The sequence below is a fragment of the Mauremys reevesii genome, linkage group 21 (assembly GCF_016161935.1).
Source record: "Mauremys reevesii isolate NIE-2019 linkage group 21, ASM1616193v1, whole genome shotgun sequence".
Lineage (NCBI taxonomy): Eukaryota > Metazoa > Chordata > Testudines > Geoemydidae > Mauremys > Mauremys reevesii.
In genome coordinates, this window is record NC_052643.1 from 12,870,156 (window position 1) to 12,885,087 (window position 14,932).

Genomic DNA, 14,932 nt, shown 5'->3' on the forward strand with positions numbered 1-14,932 from the left:
GTGGGGCTCAGGCGGCATTCTTGAATTCAGCCCACTCAAGACAGCAAAGGAGAGGCAGGTGGGGAGTTGTCACTAACACTCATCTATATTAAGGCTGATGAACTCCTGTATACACTTCCTGTACTGGAGCTCAGTGGGGCTGTTGCTGGGATATTGACCTGGTTGTCCGAAGGGGCCCTCAGCTTCTCGCATCTCCTCGTTCATTCGAGCCAGACGCAGCCTAGAGAGAGAAAGAGGGAAAAAAGAGAGACGAGGTTTTATTATCCTTTCCTGACTAGCCTGGAGATTGCTCGCAGCAATATCCCCCAAGGTAGACAACACTTACAAGGTGACTATGTCTGCATTGGCTGCCTGGACTGCAATGCTGAGGGGGTCTTGGCCATCCTCGTCCACTGCGTGCTGGTTGGCGCCTCGCTTTAGGAACAAGCAGACCTGGCTGAAAACGGGAAACGAAAGACGTCAGAGCAGAAATAGAGGTTCCTGGGCCGAGGTCCGAACCACAAGAGCAGCACTGTGGGGCTAGCCTGCTCTCCTGACAAGGGAAGAGCTCCTGCCCAGGCCAGTGCACAGGAGCAAAGGGCGTCAGGGCGGCGGCCCATGTGGGTCTCCGCATGAGTGACAGTGAGTGAATGGGAGACCCAAACCCCACTCAGCTGGCTCTAGTGGCCAGTGACACCAGATCATATGCAGTATGGCCGTTATGTCCCGTGCTGGCCCTCGGCACAGGGGTGAATTTCACCCCAAAGGGACGCGCGTCCTCAGAAGCAGGGGTGATCACACTTTTTGCCTAACTTCAAACCCACCCAATCACTGCATGACCGAACCGAACGTTCAACTCGAACGTTAACATTAGAGGATTCGTCCAGGACAAGCTCATAGAGCACTCGGGGGAGCTGGGAAATGGGAGCAGAGAAGGGGGAAGAGGACAATCCACAGGTGAAAAAGAGAGTTGAGACTGGAGAGAATTTGGGGCAGGGACTGTCTCTGTTTGTACAGCACCTAGCACAACTGGGATCCATGCCTAGGGCTCCTACATGAACAATAATAATAATAAATACACAGAGCAGCTATGGCTCAAGAGCAGAAAGAGGAGAAAGAAATAGTCTAATACAAATAAATCTATGCTGGGCCTGGCTCTCCTTTCATTTATACTGGTGTAAATCAGAAGTCAATGGAGAGACACAGATCAGAGTTAGACCTACATCATATAGGGCTCCATTTATGCCAGCCTAGCTTTATACAGGGGAATTGGGTCCTTCTATCCTCAACACACCAAACAGGTTGTTGTCCAGTAGCTAGAAAAACGTGTGATTTTCCAATAACTGATTCACCACAACCCAGCCCCACCAGCCCACCGGTTGACCCAACCCGTGGGCTCAGGAGTGTGTTTGGAGAGTGAGGGAGGGACTTACCCAGTGTGTCCCAGGTACGTGGCATGGTGCAGAGGAGCCCGGCCCCGGATATCTCTTTGGTTAACATCTGCTCCGTTCTGGAGTAAGAATTCGCAGGCTATCAAGGAGCCCTGTTTAGAAGAGGGAGAGAGAAGTTTTGTTGGGTCCTGTTGCACTGCTGGATTGCTGAGAAAAGCCCAGGCTGCTCTGGGGAAGAGTTAATCCCATCCCGGGGCTGCCTCACCAATGTCAGGCATATCAAGAAAGGGAAAACCCCAGAATAATCCATTACAATCAGATAGACACACAAGAATCAGCTCCAGAAGGGTCTCCCTCCTTGTCTAATCAGGCCAGACTCTCTGAATCCTAATCTCATCCCTTCCCCAAGAAGGAAAAGCTTCATTTCAGAGGGGGAGTTTCTAATTAGAAACAGCCAGCACTGGTACCAGGTGACGTGCACACGGGTGATGTGCAGGCCTCCCTCTGCCAACGCACCTTGATCTGGACTTCTGCACCCCCTGCTTATCCCAGTGCTGGCCCCCACCTGCCACTCTGCCAATGCACCTCAGTCCTGGGCTGCAGCACCCGCTTGGATTCCAGTCCCAGCACTAGCCGCTTTGCAGTGTGAACAAACAGCCTCTAATGCCACCAAACTAGGCACTTGGCATCTGAGACTGATTTAAACATAGGACTCTAGGGCATTAACCAGCTGTATTATCAGCTTTGCTCAACCAGCCCCCCAGGGTCTGCGTAGTCAGTGCTGCCAGTCCTACCTACCCCCATCACAGCTTGAATCAGAGGAGTTTTGTTTTCATCTTCATCGTTCACCCAGTTGACCTCGGCGCCATGTGCCAGAGCCTCTGCCATGACAGGCAAGTTCCTGGCCTGTGCTGCCTTGTAAATCAGCAGGCCGGGGTGCAGCTCCCGCAGGTCCTCCAGGTCCGAGGCCTCCTGCTCTATCTCCGCCTCACCGCTGGACTCCTCCGACACTTCGCACTCTGGCGGGGGGCAGGGAGGGGACGGAGAGAGAGGAGGGATGAGCCAGCGGCACAGACACCATGTCGAGCTTTGCCAAGGGGCTCCCACTTCCCCATTTCTTATGCTCCCTCCTGGCCTTAGTGCCATGTTTATGGATGGGGCTCATGCCCCAAGCGCACTGGGTGAAGGGATGAGCTCTTTCCCTCCTGGGGACCCCTGGCAGGAATGGAGCAACTGCCCTCACCAGGGAACAACCTGGGCAAGGCGTGAGAAACTCTTTGGAGAACCTCCGGGAGGACTAGGGGGTGACATCTTCCCTCTCTAGAGAGCCCGGGCATAAAGGGTGGGAACTGCTCCTGGCTCTGGGGCTCGGGGCACAACACACAGGGGCTACTCCCCTTGGCCACGCTGTGGGGAGATTACCACCCCCCTGGAGAGCTGACGGCCCCTCAGGGATTGTTATGGAGGTGCGCTGCTTGGCGAACCCATTCGCGCGAGTGTCCCCACCCCAACGTTCTGGTCGGGCGTCCCTTAGCACGATGCAGTGCGGCGTGCGCCGACGAGGCGACGCTGAGGCCTGTCGGCCGTGGTGCCGGGCCTGCTGCGTCACTGCCGCCGGCTGCCTGTCACACTCACCTTCCTCTGTGACGCTGTCCACCACCGAGCCGAACACCAGGACGTCGGTGCTTCCGTCCGTGCTGCCGCCCAGCCCGCTGTCGCTACTCAGACCTGCGGGGCCAACAGAAGACAAACCAAGATCGTTTTACTATGAGGGCAAAGCGCAAAGCCTGCTCGTGGTGTAGCAGGGCGCCCATCTCCCCGGGCTGCCCGGCGTTCGCGGAAAGCACCAGCCTTCTCCGCTGCATCTCCTCCAGGCAGGAGCCCAAGGCCGGGGGCCGGGAGGCCGGGAGGTGAATGGCTGGCAAGGAGCAGCAGCAGAGCGCGCTTTACAGCAGGACATGCGGTGTCAGAAGCCAATAATGACAATGCTCTGCTTTTACCCTTAGCTGCCCCAGCTCCGCCCTCCTGAGTGCTTTCCCACCACCCTGCAGGAGTCACAACTGCCTGCGGTGGGTTCACTGGCCAGCTCCCCGGGCTGTTAGTTTATATCGTGCTTCACATCTGCCAGGAGCCGCCCCTCCGCTAATGAACCGCTGGGGCTGCTAACTATCCCAGGGTGGGCAAACACGTCACAGAAACTGAGGCGCAACGAGATGAAGTGACTTGACCAAGGACACACAGCACCTCCATGGCAGAGCCTTTTTGCACCCTGACCCCACTTCTGCAAAGGTGGCAGCTGAGAAAATGCCAAGGGGGCAACCACCATGGCCAGGAAGAAAGATCTCCAAAGGGATGCTGCCCCCACCAGGGTGGGACTGAGCAAACCTTGGCATGTTGCACTTGTTCTGTAGCGCGCCGCACCCCGTCAGGAACCCACACCGGGCTCTAGCCGAATTTCATTATCATATCATTACAATGATTCCATATTACAATGAATGGTTTCTGCTTGGTGCTTCGCTGGAGGTGGGGGTCTGAACTGGCACCCCCGGCTGGTCAGAGAGAGGGGAATCTACCTCTGCACAAGCTGTACATCCCCCTCCAGCGCTGGGAGGAAGAGCAGCAGCAGGGGCTGGAACTGAGGAGCAGGTCCCCGAGAAGGACTCCCCTCTTCCCCATCCACACCTCCGAACTCATCCTGATCCCTGCAAGGCTCCCTTCCCCCTCCAAACCCCATACCCCTGCACTCGCCCCTTACTGGCTCCGGGCATGTGTGTGCCTGTGGTAAAGAAGAATCGCCTCCCCGAGTTTGTAATGAAACTCGCAGCTCAGGGGCCTAACCCAGCTGGCAGGGGCACTGCTGCAGCCCCCGAAGGGTCACATCCAGTCAGCCGGACCCTCCCCACTGAGCCAAGCCCAATCCTTTGTGTTTAGACAGGATTCAACCAGACAGTCTCCAACACTTTGCCCCTTACACACAGCCCCCAAAACAATATCCAGAGAACCCCGCAAGGCTAATGTACGAAGGAGACACCAGCTAGTGGGGAATGCCAGGGCAGAGCAAGGCGCTCGACTTTTAAGGAGGAGAATCCCTGTCTTGGAGCGCACTGAAGTCTATGTCTGTAGTGCTTACATAATGACTGGTTTCAGAGGAGCAGCCGTGTTCGTCTGTATCCGCAAAAAGCACAGGAGGACTTGTGGCACCTTAGAGACTAACAAATTTATTTGAGCATAAGCTTTCGTGGGCTACAGCTCACTTTATCAGATGCATAGAATGGAACATACAGTAAGAAGATATTTATGCACACAGAGACCATGAAAAGGTGGAAGTAGTCATGCCAACTGCAACAGGCTAATTAATTAAGATGAGCTATTATCAGCAGGAGAAAAAAAAACTTTTGTAGTGATAATCAAGATGGCCCATTTTAAACAGTTGACAAGAAGGTGTGAGGATACTCAACGTGGGGAAATAGATTTAATATGTGTAATGACCCAGCCACTCCCAGTCTCTATTCAAACCCAAGTTAATAGTATCTAGTTTGCATATTAATTCAAGCTCAGCAGTTTCTCGTTGGAGTCTGTTTTTGAAGCTTTTCTGTTGCAAAATTGCCACCTTTAAGTCTGCTCCTGAGTGACCAGAGAGGTTGAAATGTTCTCCTACTGTTTTGAATGTTATGATTCCTGATGTCAGATTTGCTGATAATAGCTTATCTTAATTAATTAGCCTCTTACAGTTGGTATTGCTACCTCCACCATTTCATGTTCTCTGTATGTATAAATATCTTCTTACTGTATGTTCCATTCTATGCATCCGATGAAGTGGGCTGTAGCCCACGAAAACTTACACTCAAATAAAGTTGTTAGTCTCTAAGGTGCCACAAGTATTCCTGCTCTTTTTACGTTTGTAGTAAGCCCTCTCCTTCCCTCCTGGAAAGGGTAGAACCTTCCGCTTCAGTTCCCACTGGAGTTACAGCTGCAGCCAAACCAAAGGAGAATCCTTCCAGCAACAGAGGAACCTGCCAGACTGGATCAAATCTGAGGCCCATCTAATCCAGCGGCCAGCACCAGACACATCAGAGAGAGGTGTAAAACAGATGTGGGTTAATCTGCCCCTCACATTAGGTCTCATCCTCATTGCAAATAATCCCTGAAATATAAGGTTTAATATCCCGTCCAAAAATTTGTTGTCATTAATTATCACTCAGGATATTCTTGATAGCCACAAAAATGCCCCATCCCTTTGTGAATCGACAGCAGAACGGGATGGTCCTGTGCAGATATGGGCCCAAACCAAAATCTCCAGGGCTTGGATGTACCTGAATTTAGGATCCAGCTCCAAATCAAGGTGCAAACTGGGCAACTTGGGCCCATCGTGACTTCCAATGATGGGAGTCAGTTACTTCCACCGAGTTAACCCACAACCTCTCACTTCAGGATTTGGTGGTTGGAACAACTGTTTAAAGATGCAAACAGGACACAGAAACATCTCAGTGATGTCCTTCTGCTGGCTTGGCTTCCCTTTAAATGCAACGGCCTAAGCAATTTTTCATTCTGAATAAAGAATTGGCCAGTTTAAAAGCAGGCTTCTGATCTTGCAATTCCCTTTCAATAGAAAATTATACTAAGACTTGGCAGTGTAACCAATACAAAACAATTGCAAGAAAAATAAAGAGAAAAATCAACCACCGTTAATTTATAAATGAAGTCATTTTGTGTTAGACATTTTGTTCCAGCTGTTAACCTATTACATCAGTGTGAAACCAATGATGTAAGTGGAATCACTCCAAACTTACACTGGGGTAACAGAACAGAATCTGGTCCAAATCTGTAGACATCAGGCACTTTATTCTTTGTCAGTGCTCTTGATATGCCACTGGGGAATTAGTAATAAATCACTTTTAAGAGTGACTCATATATTTTTCATGGAGCGATGAACAATGTTGTCAAGCGTTTCTGTTTAGTAGGCACAGCAGAGGAGTAAGGTTTGATTTCATACTTGTTTAACATAAAGAACAAGTATTTACAGGGGTGACTGACTGACTGTCAATCCACTTTCACTTTCTTGTACACTAATGGTGGAAGGCTGTAAGAGCTGCTAAGCGCCTCCCACAGGGCACTTTGCACCTTGCAGGATCGAGTCCCAAGTCCTTTTCCTGTATAAAAAATGACGTCCTCATGAAAGTGATGGTGTAATAGCATCATCCAGAGCCAGGTACGACAGGGGCAAGATCTTGCCATGACACACACAAAAATATTCCAGTGCTGGTGCTCCCCTGAGCAGGGTGCCAGTTAGGTTGAATAGTGCTGCATGGCAGATTTGTTATAGGGACAATGCACCCTTAGACACAAGATCGAGAACATCAAAGTCATTTCACTTGTGACCTTGAAGCAGGATTTGAGTCCTAGTTGTCAGAGGTGCCCAAAGGCCTGTGAACTCCTGGGCCATAACTACAGCAAGGAGGGTAATTCTTAGCATATCATTTATTTGGTGAATTTTGCTTCTTTTCCTTTTTTTTTCAAAACTGTCCATGAATAGGCCCCAAGTTTCTCAAATTTCTTCATTATTCAAAATAATTTCTTGAAAAATGTCAGTGACTAATCCTTGGTCCCTGGATGGCTTTGGATTAGTTCCCTGCAGGTAATGGATATCCAAAAGGCAAGCTTCTTTTGATTGGGTTAGGCCCCAGAGGCTGTTTCTTACTCTTTACTGGATGAGTGCAACTCTTTGGATCAGGTCTCCAGTGTAAGAATTAAAATGTCACCTTGTGTGAATGTTCTGCAATGTCTCATTTTCAATGTGCTGCTTTGACAAATGTTCCTGCCAGCAAACTCCTCGCCGTGTTTTGTAGAAAGCGAACGCAAAAGAGAAGCGAATGCAGCCAGCCTAGGCTAGTTTGTTCAAAATGTGAACCAATATTTGAGGAAAACTGTTTACAGTTTTCGTCAGCTCTGGCCAATAAAGGCCCCAGTTCTGCAATCGGATACACACCTGTGCCCGTGTGCAATCTCTTTGGCTTCAGCAGGATTCTGGATATGTGTAGGGGCAGAGGTCTGCCTCCATAGATATGAGTGGGGGATTAGGACCATGGGGTGGACTTCGTTCTCAATAACATCAGTGCAAATAAAGAGCAACTCCAATGAGGACAATGGAATTACTCCAGATTTACCCCAAGGGAGTGAGCGGCCTATGGCATGTCCGCAGAATCTGCCAAAGCACTCGGCACTAACCTGATTCAGCTCCCACGGAAATCAGTGGTAAAACTCCCATCACCTTCAACGGGAGCAATGTCAGGACAAGGCTGAGTGTTTTGGAAGAGTCCAGCGCTAACCATGCTGGTAAAAGGATCGTTTCAGTTTAGCTAAAAATTCTGAATCCAGGAGCTCCCTGAAAAGTAGCTTTTCCTGCTAGTTGCTCTGGCATCTTTAAAGCCCAGACTCAGCAAAGCACTAAAGCATGTGCTTAACTGATGTCAGCGAGACTTAACGTGCACTTTAAATCAAGCGTGTGCTTTGCTGAATCAGAGCCTAAAAAACTTCACCTTTTTGCCTTAGTAGAATGTCTACCTATCTATCTCTGATCTTCCTAAGGTACCTATCACAGTGATATCTGCGTTCCAGTGATGTGATTGCGAAAAATACATCTAAGTTTTGGTTGGAACAAGTCATATCTTTGGGGCTCTTTTGCTGCTAGCTGCTATGGTGTCACCTTACCTCCGTCCAGGAGGAACGGCATACCGCTCCCACCGGGACCAATGCCACTCCAGGGGCCAGCTGCCAGCGGGTGCTGCATAGAGATGTGGCTGGCACCTAAGAGGAAGGTGGACGGAATGTGAGGGGAGTTAATCGTCACAAACACAAAAAAAAAAGTTAGCAGTAAGACTTGCTAAAAAATAAAAAAAAGAAACAGCTGGTGAAATGCACAGGTTGGGGGTAAAGAGCGCGCAAAAAATCCCATTCACCAAAAAACAAACGCCTGGGATTGACTGGAAAGAGAGAAAAAAAAAACAGCCAGTGGAATAACAAGGGCAGTGGGTCGGGGTTTGTGCAAGTAACTCCCCATCACTCTCTTGAAACATTTCCCCCAGTGTGTGTGTGTGATTTGGTCACTTCTCCGGTGAGACAGATACCTTGCCGTCGGTCGGGTGCAATGCACATGCCCTAGAAGAGGTGGGAGGCAAAGACGTGCCAAGAGGAGAGCCGTGTTATTTGTACTTACTGCGGGGTCCTGAGCCGGCACCGGTGTCAAAGTACGAGAAGAGGGAGTCCAGCTCGTCGGGGCAGAAGAGAGAGTCCCGCCGGAATTTCCTCTCCAGAGTGGCAGCTGTTTGCAAGGAGGGATTTTTAAATATGGTGGAGGTAAAAAAAACAATCCCATGGTCACATTTGTACAATCTGAGCCTGCACGTCGAGTGTGCTTCAGAAGTGTGCAAATCTATACAGATAACAAACAGGGAGCATGGAAGAGGTGGTAAAATCGCCACCATCCCATGACATTTTGGGCAGTTGGTAACCCGAGGACTGTCTTCTGGGCCAGCTGAGTAAAAACAATAAAGGAGGCTTGAACCTAATGAATGAACAGAAAGTTGTGGTATAAAGGAAGCAGAATAAGGGACCCACTGGTCACCTCAGTACAATGGTCTCATCCTCTACTATTAAGAAGGTTTGTTAGGAAGATACAGCTTGTTAGGAAATTCCACGGGTAACCCGTGCAAAGGACACGCTTGTGCAGTAGTATTAGGTCTCATAGCCTCTGCAGCCTGCAGCCACTAGCGGGAGACAGGAGCATAGACACTTTATCAGACCCAATATACCAGGGGTCCCCAATGCGGTGCATCTAAATGCGCCCGCATCCTGGCCGGCGGTCAAGCATCCGCCGAAATGCTGCTGAATTTTGGCGGCGACGCTTCTGGATGATGCCGCTTGCCGCCGACAAGCGACATCATCCAGAGGCGTCGCCGCCGAATTTCGGTGGCATTTCGGTAGATGCTCGACCGCCGCCACAGTGCCCACCAGACGAAAAGGTCGCGGACCACTGCAATATACCTACAGTAGAGGAATAAATCTGTTAGTCTTTAAGGTGCCACCGGACTCCTTGTTGTTTTTACAGTAGAGGATGGCGTTGTGCGTGCGCGCACGCGCGCACACACACACACACACACACACACACACAGGTGGGGGTGGAAAGACAGCTGTAGCACAGTATATAGGAAAGAAAGGAGGGGAATGAGTTCCCACCTGATGAGAGCGGGGCCGGTGATGCATTTCCTGCCTCATGCCGGTACTTCCTACGAGCCGTAGGTGCTTTTGTGGTGCTGTTGTGCCGCTGGCATTTCTTCACGCTCCAGCGCCGGGGCTTCCTCTCGTTCTCCGCCAGGGCCTCCCCAGTAGGCAACTTCTTGAGGAACTTCTTCTCCACGTACTTGACCTTGATCCAGGCTTCCTTGTCTTGCCTGAGGGCAGTGCAGGAAAAGGCATTTACTGTGCCACAGGTGGCTCAATTAAACCCACCAACGAGAGAGCCTGGCAACTGCAGGCTCTTCTCACACCGCGACGCTCCGAACCCTGAGAGCACGTGGGGAGGGGCTGGTCTCCCACGGTGCTGGGACAGTTCATGCCCCTGACGCTCAGGCCAGTGAAAAATGTATCACCAGGCTTGTTCCCTAGGATGGGGCACAGCAGGGATGCTGCTAAGCTCGGGTGATCAGGGCAGAGCATCCTGGGCCTAGTTCCCCAGTGCCCTGGACCTTGTGCAGCCGGATTTTACACCCACTTTGTAAATGACTACGGGAGAGGCGAGGCCAGGAAGAACCAGGCACGAAGAGTCAGGATACTGGGGTTCTGTTGCTAGCTCTGCCACTGACTCACTCTATGGCCTTGGGCATGTCACTAAAGGCAGACTCCTCCAACCTAGGGGATGAAAGTCAGGCTTCTAAACAAATGGCCTGGTTTTCAGAGACGCTGAGCAGCTGCAGCTCCTAGGCTGGAGGACATGCTCTGGAGCGGCAGTGCTCTGAAAGGGGCTGAAGGCAGAGGCCAGGGCATGGCTGGGCCAACAGGAGTGCCTTCAAGAAGGCCAGAACTGTGGAGGGAGCAAAAGCTGAGGGGGATGGGAGAACAGGATCTGTCATAAAGACCTAAAAATAGTCCCTATTTCCAAGAAGCAAAACTAACAGGCGGTGAGAACGGATCAGAGCCGCTCGTTGTTTGGGGCAGTCAGCCACAGGCCATGCTGTGTAGCTGGCCAGGGTAGGGTGAAGCTGATCTCCCTTTCCATTTGCTACAACACTTCCATACAGATCTACTGACCCCCTGCTGGCCTGCACCTCAAAGACAGATCTGGGGGGAGTCATCCCCAAAGCGGACTGAGGGCTCTGACTTACCTGGAGCTCCCCGCAGTGGGCTTCTTAAGTCCCAACGCTTCACACTGTGCCTCGTAAATCTGGTTCATGGTGCTGTTCCCCAGCTCGCACATTAGCTGCGATACACCAAGTGAGGGACAAAGCAGTCAGGAGAGCAGCCGCCTTCCGGCTCCCCCTCAGCACCCCACCAGGGACTCCCTCCCCACTTCCTCAGCCCGAAAACCAGCACTCACTTTCAGTAACTCTGGCTCCCAGGAATCCAGCGTGAGAGAGCGGACTTTGGAACAGTGAACGCCCAGACTCCTAGAGAACCAAAGGGGAGACAGAGACGGGTTCTAGGCTGCAAAACAGACTCTATACAACAAAGCAGGACGGTGAGCGGATCACAGGATGAATGAGGGCAAACCCAGGTCTTATGTATGCAGCAAAAGGAATCGATGTAGAGAGGGAGAGAATTCCACACACACAGAACTGCCCCCTCTCCTGGAGGGGTTCCCAGTGAATTCTTCAAACGAAAGAGGCATCCGGTTGAGTTATTTGGCACTGAATTCTTTTTATTTTTATTCTCCTTACTTACAGTCCGTCCTAGGAAACCTGGAATGGAACCAGGTTTCCTTACTTGACCTTTGCATTCCACTACGGCTCGTGAGTGCTGGCTTGTTATTGTAGGGTTGTTTGTGAGAGCTGGGTGGCACAACGCACACATGGTTTGTTATCACAGAGGATGCTAATAATACTACTAATAATTTACACGTGTATAGCACCTTTCCCCCCACGGCTCTCAAAGCACTTTACAAAAGTGTGCAGGGATTATTCCCATTTTAGAGATGTAGACAGTAAGGCACAAACAAGGTAAGCGACTTCCCCAGGGTCACAGAGTACGTCAGTAGCAGTTGGGAATAGAGTCTAGCTCGCCTGACTCCCAGTTTTAACCGCTAAGTTCTTCAGACATTCCAGGACAGGGTAGCTGGCAGTAGAGATCATCACAGCATCTATAACTGCTGAAGGTTTTATTAGTTTGTGTCTCTAAAATGCTCTGTAGATGAAATATGGTAAGTATTTTTACCACAGCCAAGAGATTACATTTCTGGCTATGTGGTAGGCCATGTGCTGGATCCTCTATATATAGGGTGACCAGATGTCCCATTTTTAAAGGGACAGTCCCATTTTGGAGGACTTTTTCTTATATAGGCCCCTATAACCCCCCCTCACCCGATCCCATTTTTTCACAGTTACTATCTGGTTGCCCTGTCTATATATATCAATGCTGCATATGCTGTAGATAGAAAATAATACGTGTGTGGGTATAGAGCAGTATATAGTACTTGTAGAGTGAGTGTATCACATACCCACCCACCCTGTTCTGTGTCCCTCACTCTTTCTCTCTCCCTCTCTCACACACACACTCAGGAGTGTTCTATGACCTTTGAACCCGACCGTATACACAGGACAGACCAGCTCCAACCAGGGATCCCTCAGCGGCAGGCAGGCAAAGTACCCAGGCCCTCAGGCTGGGCAAGCATCACACGCCCACGCACGGTACCTGTGGATCCCAGAGCACTCGATGCACAGCAGAATGCCCAGGTTGATACTGGCCCATCGGGGATCCGCCTGGCCGCAGTCACAGCACTGGTCGTTTCCAGGGATGCTCTGGACCCTCTGCAGGATGCTCTCCCCCTTCATACTCCGCTCCCGGGAGTCAGTGGCGGAGTCGATGCTGCTGGTGGAAGGGGAGGCAGTTCGGTCCAGTCTCTGCAGAGAGAGAAGGGGAGTCACCGTGTGCTCTGCCGGCGGACAGATGGTGGGGAGCTCTGTGTGGTGTGGGCAGAGAGGCAGGCTGATGGGTTAGTTAGGATTTGCTCTGCCATTCCAGGGAGACATTATAGAATGATACTGGGAAGCACTGGAGTGGGGGGGGCATTAAAATCCCAGTGTGGGCTTTTTATGTGACCGTCACAGGTGAAAAACGTCAGCTAGACCAACCTGAGCTCGTGTCAGCCAAGGGAAGGGAGGGTTGAGGATACCCCGATCTGTTCACTCCCTTTGAATCAGAGTTTGGGGATGTGACTGAAGGGAAGCATGAATCTTCCACCTGTGCTAGTGACTTCTGTCACCAGATGGTGCTACACAGCACACCCCTCTCTTCCCCCCATTAAGACACAGCAAGGCTGGCAGCACACAAATGATTGCATGTAGGGTGAGCAGATGAGAAGAAAATATCGGGACACATGGGGCGGTCGCCGGCGGAGTGCGAAATATCGAGAGAAATTGCAAACATCGGTCGGGATGTGGGACAAATGCCTAAATATCGGGACAGTCCCGATTTTATCGGGACGCCTGGTCACCCTAACTGCATGGTGTGCAACAGTCCGCTGCCTTGTGTTTGTCTCATCTTACCAGAGAGTGAACTTCCCTCAGTGTGCCCCGGGGGAGTACATCCTGCTCTGCAGGGACTCTCTGGAGGACAGGAGGAAGGTGGGGGCTTCAGGACTGCACTCCATCATGCTCCCCCCCCAAACACTGTTTTGTAAGTTTGCCTTTCATTTGCTAAACTACAGTTGCCTTTGGGCCGGTGCTGTCATCATTTGCACACCCGGTGCATGCTAGCAAGAGCCCATGCCTCGCGAGCCCCTGTCCCTGCCCCCGGACTCACTTCGATGTAGTAGCTGTCTGGGCTCTCTCGGTAAGCGGAGGCAATGCTGGCCTGAACCGCTTGGATCCAGGCCTGGCGCAGCTTCTCCGAGTCGGCCTGCAGCATGCAGCTCCTGGGCAGGGGAGAGGCATAAGAGACACTGGTTGGAATGAGAAAAAGGGCTTGCGGTGTGGGACCTGGGAAGCCACAACACGGGGAGGTGCCTGAGTTTATGACCAGCCTCACAGCCTAGCTTCACCAAGGGTGACAACGGTATGGTTTGGAGATGCATGGTAAGGACATGAACTTACCAGGCGTGGCTTGGGGCAAAATTAACCTCAGAGAAGCCCTCGCTCCTCACCCCACCCCAGTTCATTAAAGCAGCCCTGCTTTCGCCCCACCACCCCCAGATACATAAAGGGTGGGTGGAAAACAGGAATGTGACCATTCTTCTCCTCAGTGTGTGCCTCTGTTTTCCTCACACCAGCTGTCCACTGCCTATAGTGCTGCTCTCATTAGGTTTCAGAGTAAACAGCTGAATGAATCCCCCTCTCCAGCCCCGGCAGAGCAGTGAGGCTCAAGTGCTCCTCACATCCCTGGGCAGCCTGAGCAGTGCCCCCCCTCCTAGGGTTCAGCCCGCCCATTGAGGGGTGACAGCACCACAGCCTCCTGATAAGATGCTCACAGCTGGGGGAAAATGCATTATGGATGCTGCCAACCACACACACCTCTCGGCCTCCCCTCACCACACACTTGCAACCCTCTCCTCACAAGTTCCCTCTCTCATCATCCCCCTACTCCCTCCCTTCCGCACCACGTGCTCCCTCATCCTCCTCCTCCTCCACCCACACAGAAAATCCCTCCTTTCCTCCCAAGACACGCATACACACCCGCACATTTCCCTCCCCCCCTCCCCTGGCACCCCCCCACTTATACGCGCCTTCCCCTCACACACCTGCTCCCTCCACTCTGATCCTTTTAATGCCACCAGCAGCAGGCTGCTTCTTGGGGAGCCATGCTGGTGACTCAGCACTTTGCGAGGAAAAGTGCCAGGCAGGCCCAGACCCTTATACATTCCCTTCATGCATTATTCAGCCGCTTTGGCAGCTCCCCATCCTGACAGGCTGTCTCCAAACACCGCTCAGCGTCTGGTTGAAAAAAATCACCCGCTGATAGGACTGCAGCTCTGAGTTCAGGCAAGGAAGGTCCCCAGGTCAGAAGCTACTTGCTGGGTGTTGTACAACCCCATAGAGTCACAGCATTGCATTCTGCAGCTTAGAAGAGCCGCAAAACTTACTTGCTAGGTGAGACGACCTCAAAGCAAAATCTTCTCTCTATGTCTTCGCAGGGCTTGACGGTACAGAGCCGCAGGTCTTCCACCACCACCGTGAGGACATCCTGAAAGAAGAAGAGGGGGTGACTTTACACTCCTCTCTTTACACGTCCTATTCAGACCTTCCACAGATCTCTTCCCCTCTTCACCAGTTCCCTTGTCCAGAGCGCTCATTCGTCTGAGTGAACCTCACAAGGCTCAGCACTTTTGCTGACCCAGCCAACCTTCTTTGGTCTGCAAC

At 51.5% G+C, this 14,932-nt stretch overlaps 1 protein-coding gene across 10 annotated transcripts in view; it reads right to left on the reverse strand.

Annotated features, from left to right (window-relative positions):
- The window catches only part of ACAP3 (ArfGAP with coiled-coil, ankyrin repeat and PH domains 3), a 161,358-nt gene that overhangs the window by 14,392 nt on the left and 132,034 nt on the right, over positions 1–14,932 (reverse strand). For 8 of the 10 annotated variants that reach the window (XM_039509223.1, XM_039509229.1, XM_039509225.1 and 5 more), the window contains 13 exons: positions 14,656–14,756; positions 13,380–13,491; positions 12,270–12,478; positions 10,960–11,029; positions 10,748–10,842; positions 9,603–9,817; positions 8,584–8,688; positions 8,079–8,174; positions 3,006–3,098; positions 2,169–2,389; positions 1,413–1,522; positions 326–436; positions 159–220 (listed from right to left, as the gene is read on the reverse strand). In XM_039509223.1, coding sequence (XP_039365157.1) covers positions 159–220; positions 326–436; positions 1,413–1,522; positions 2,169–2,389; positions 3,006–3,098; positions 8,079–8,174; positions 8,584–8,688; positions 9,603–9,817; positions 10,748–10,842; positions 10,960–11,029; positions 12,270–12,478; positions 13,380–13,491; positions 14,656–14,756 — 1,600 coding nt within the window. Of the gene's footprint in view, positions 1–158; positions 221–325; positions 437–1,412; positions 1,523–2,168; positions 2,390–3,005; positions 3,108–8,078; positions 8,175–8,583; positions 8,689–9,602; positions 9,818–10,747; positions 10,843–10,959; positions 11,030–12,269; positions 12,479–13,379; positions 13,492–14,655; positions 14,757–14,932 lie in introns of all 10 variants that reach the window. The other 2 variants (XM_039509222.1, XM_039509221.1) reach the window with 2 other exon arrangements.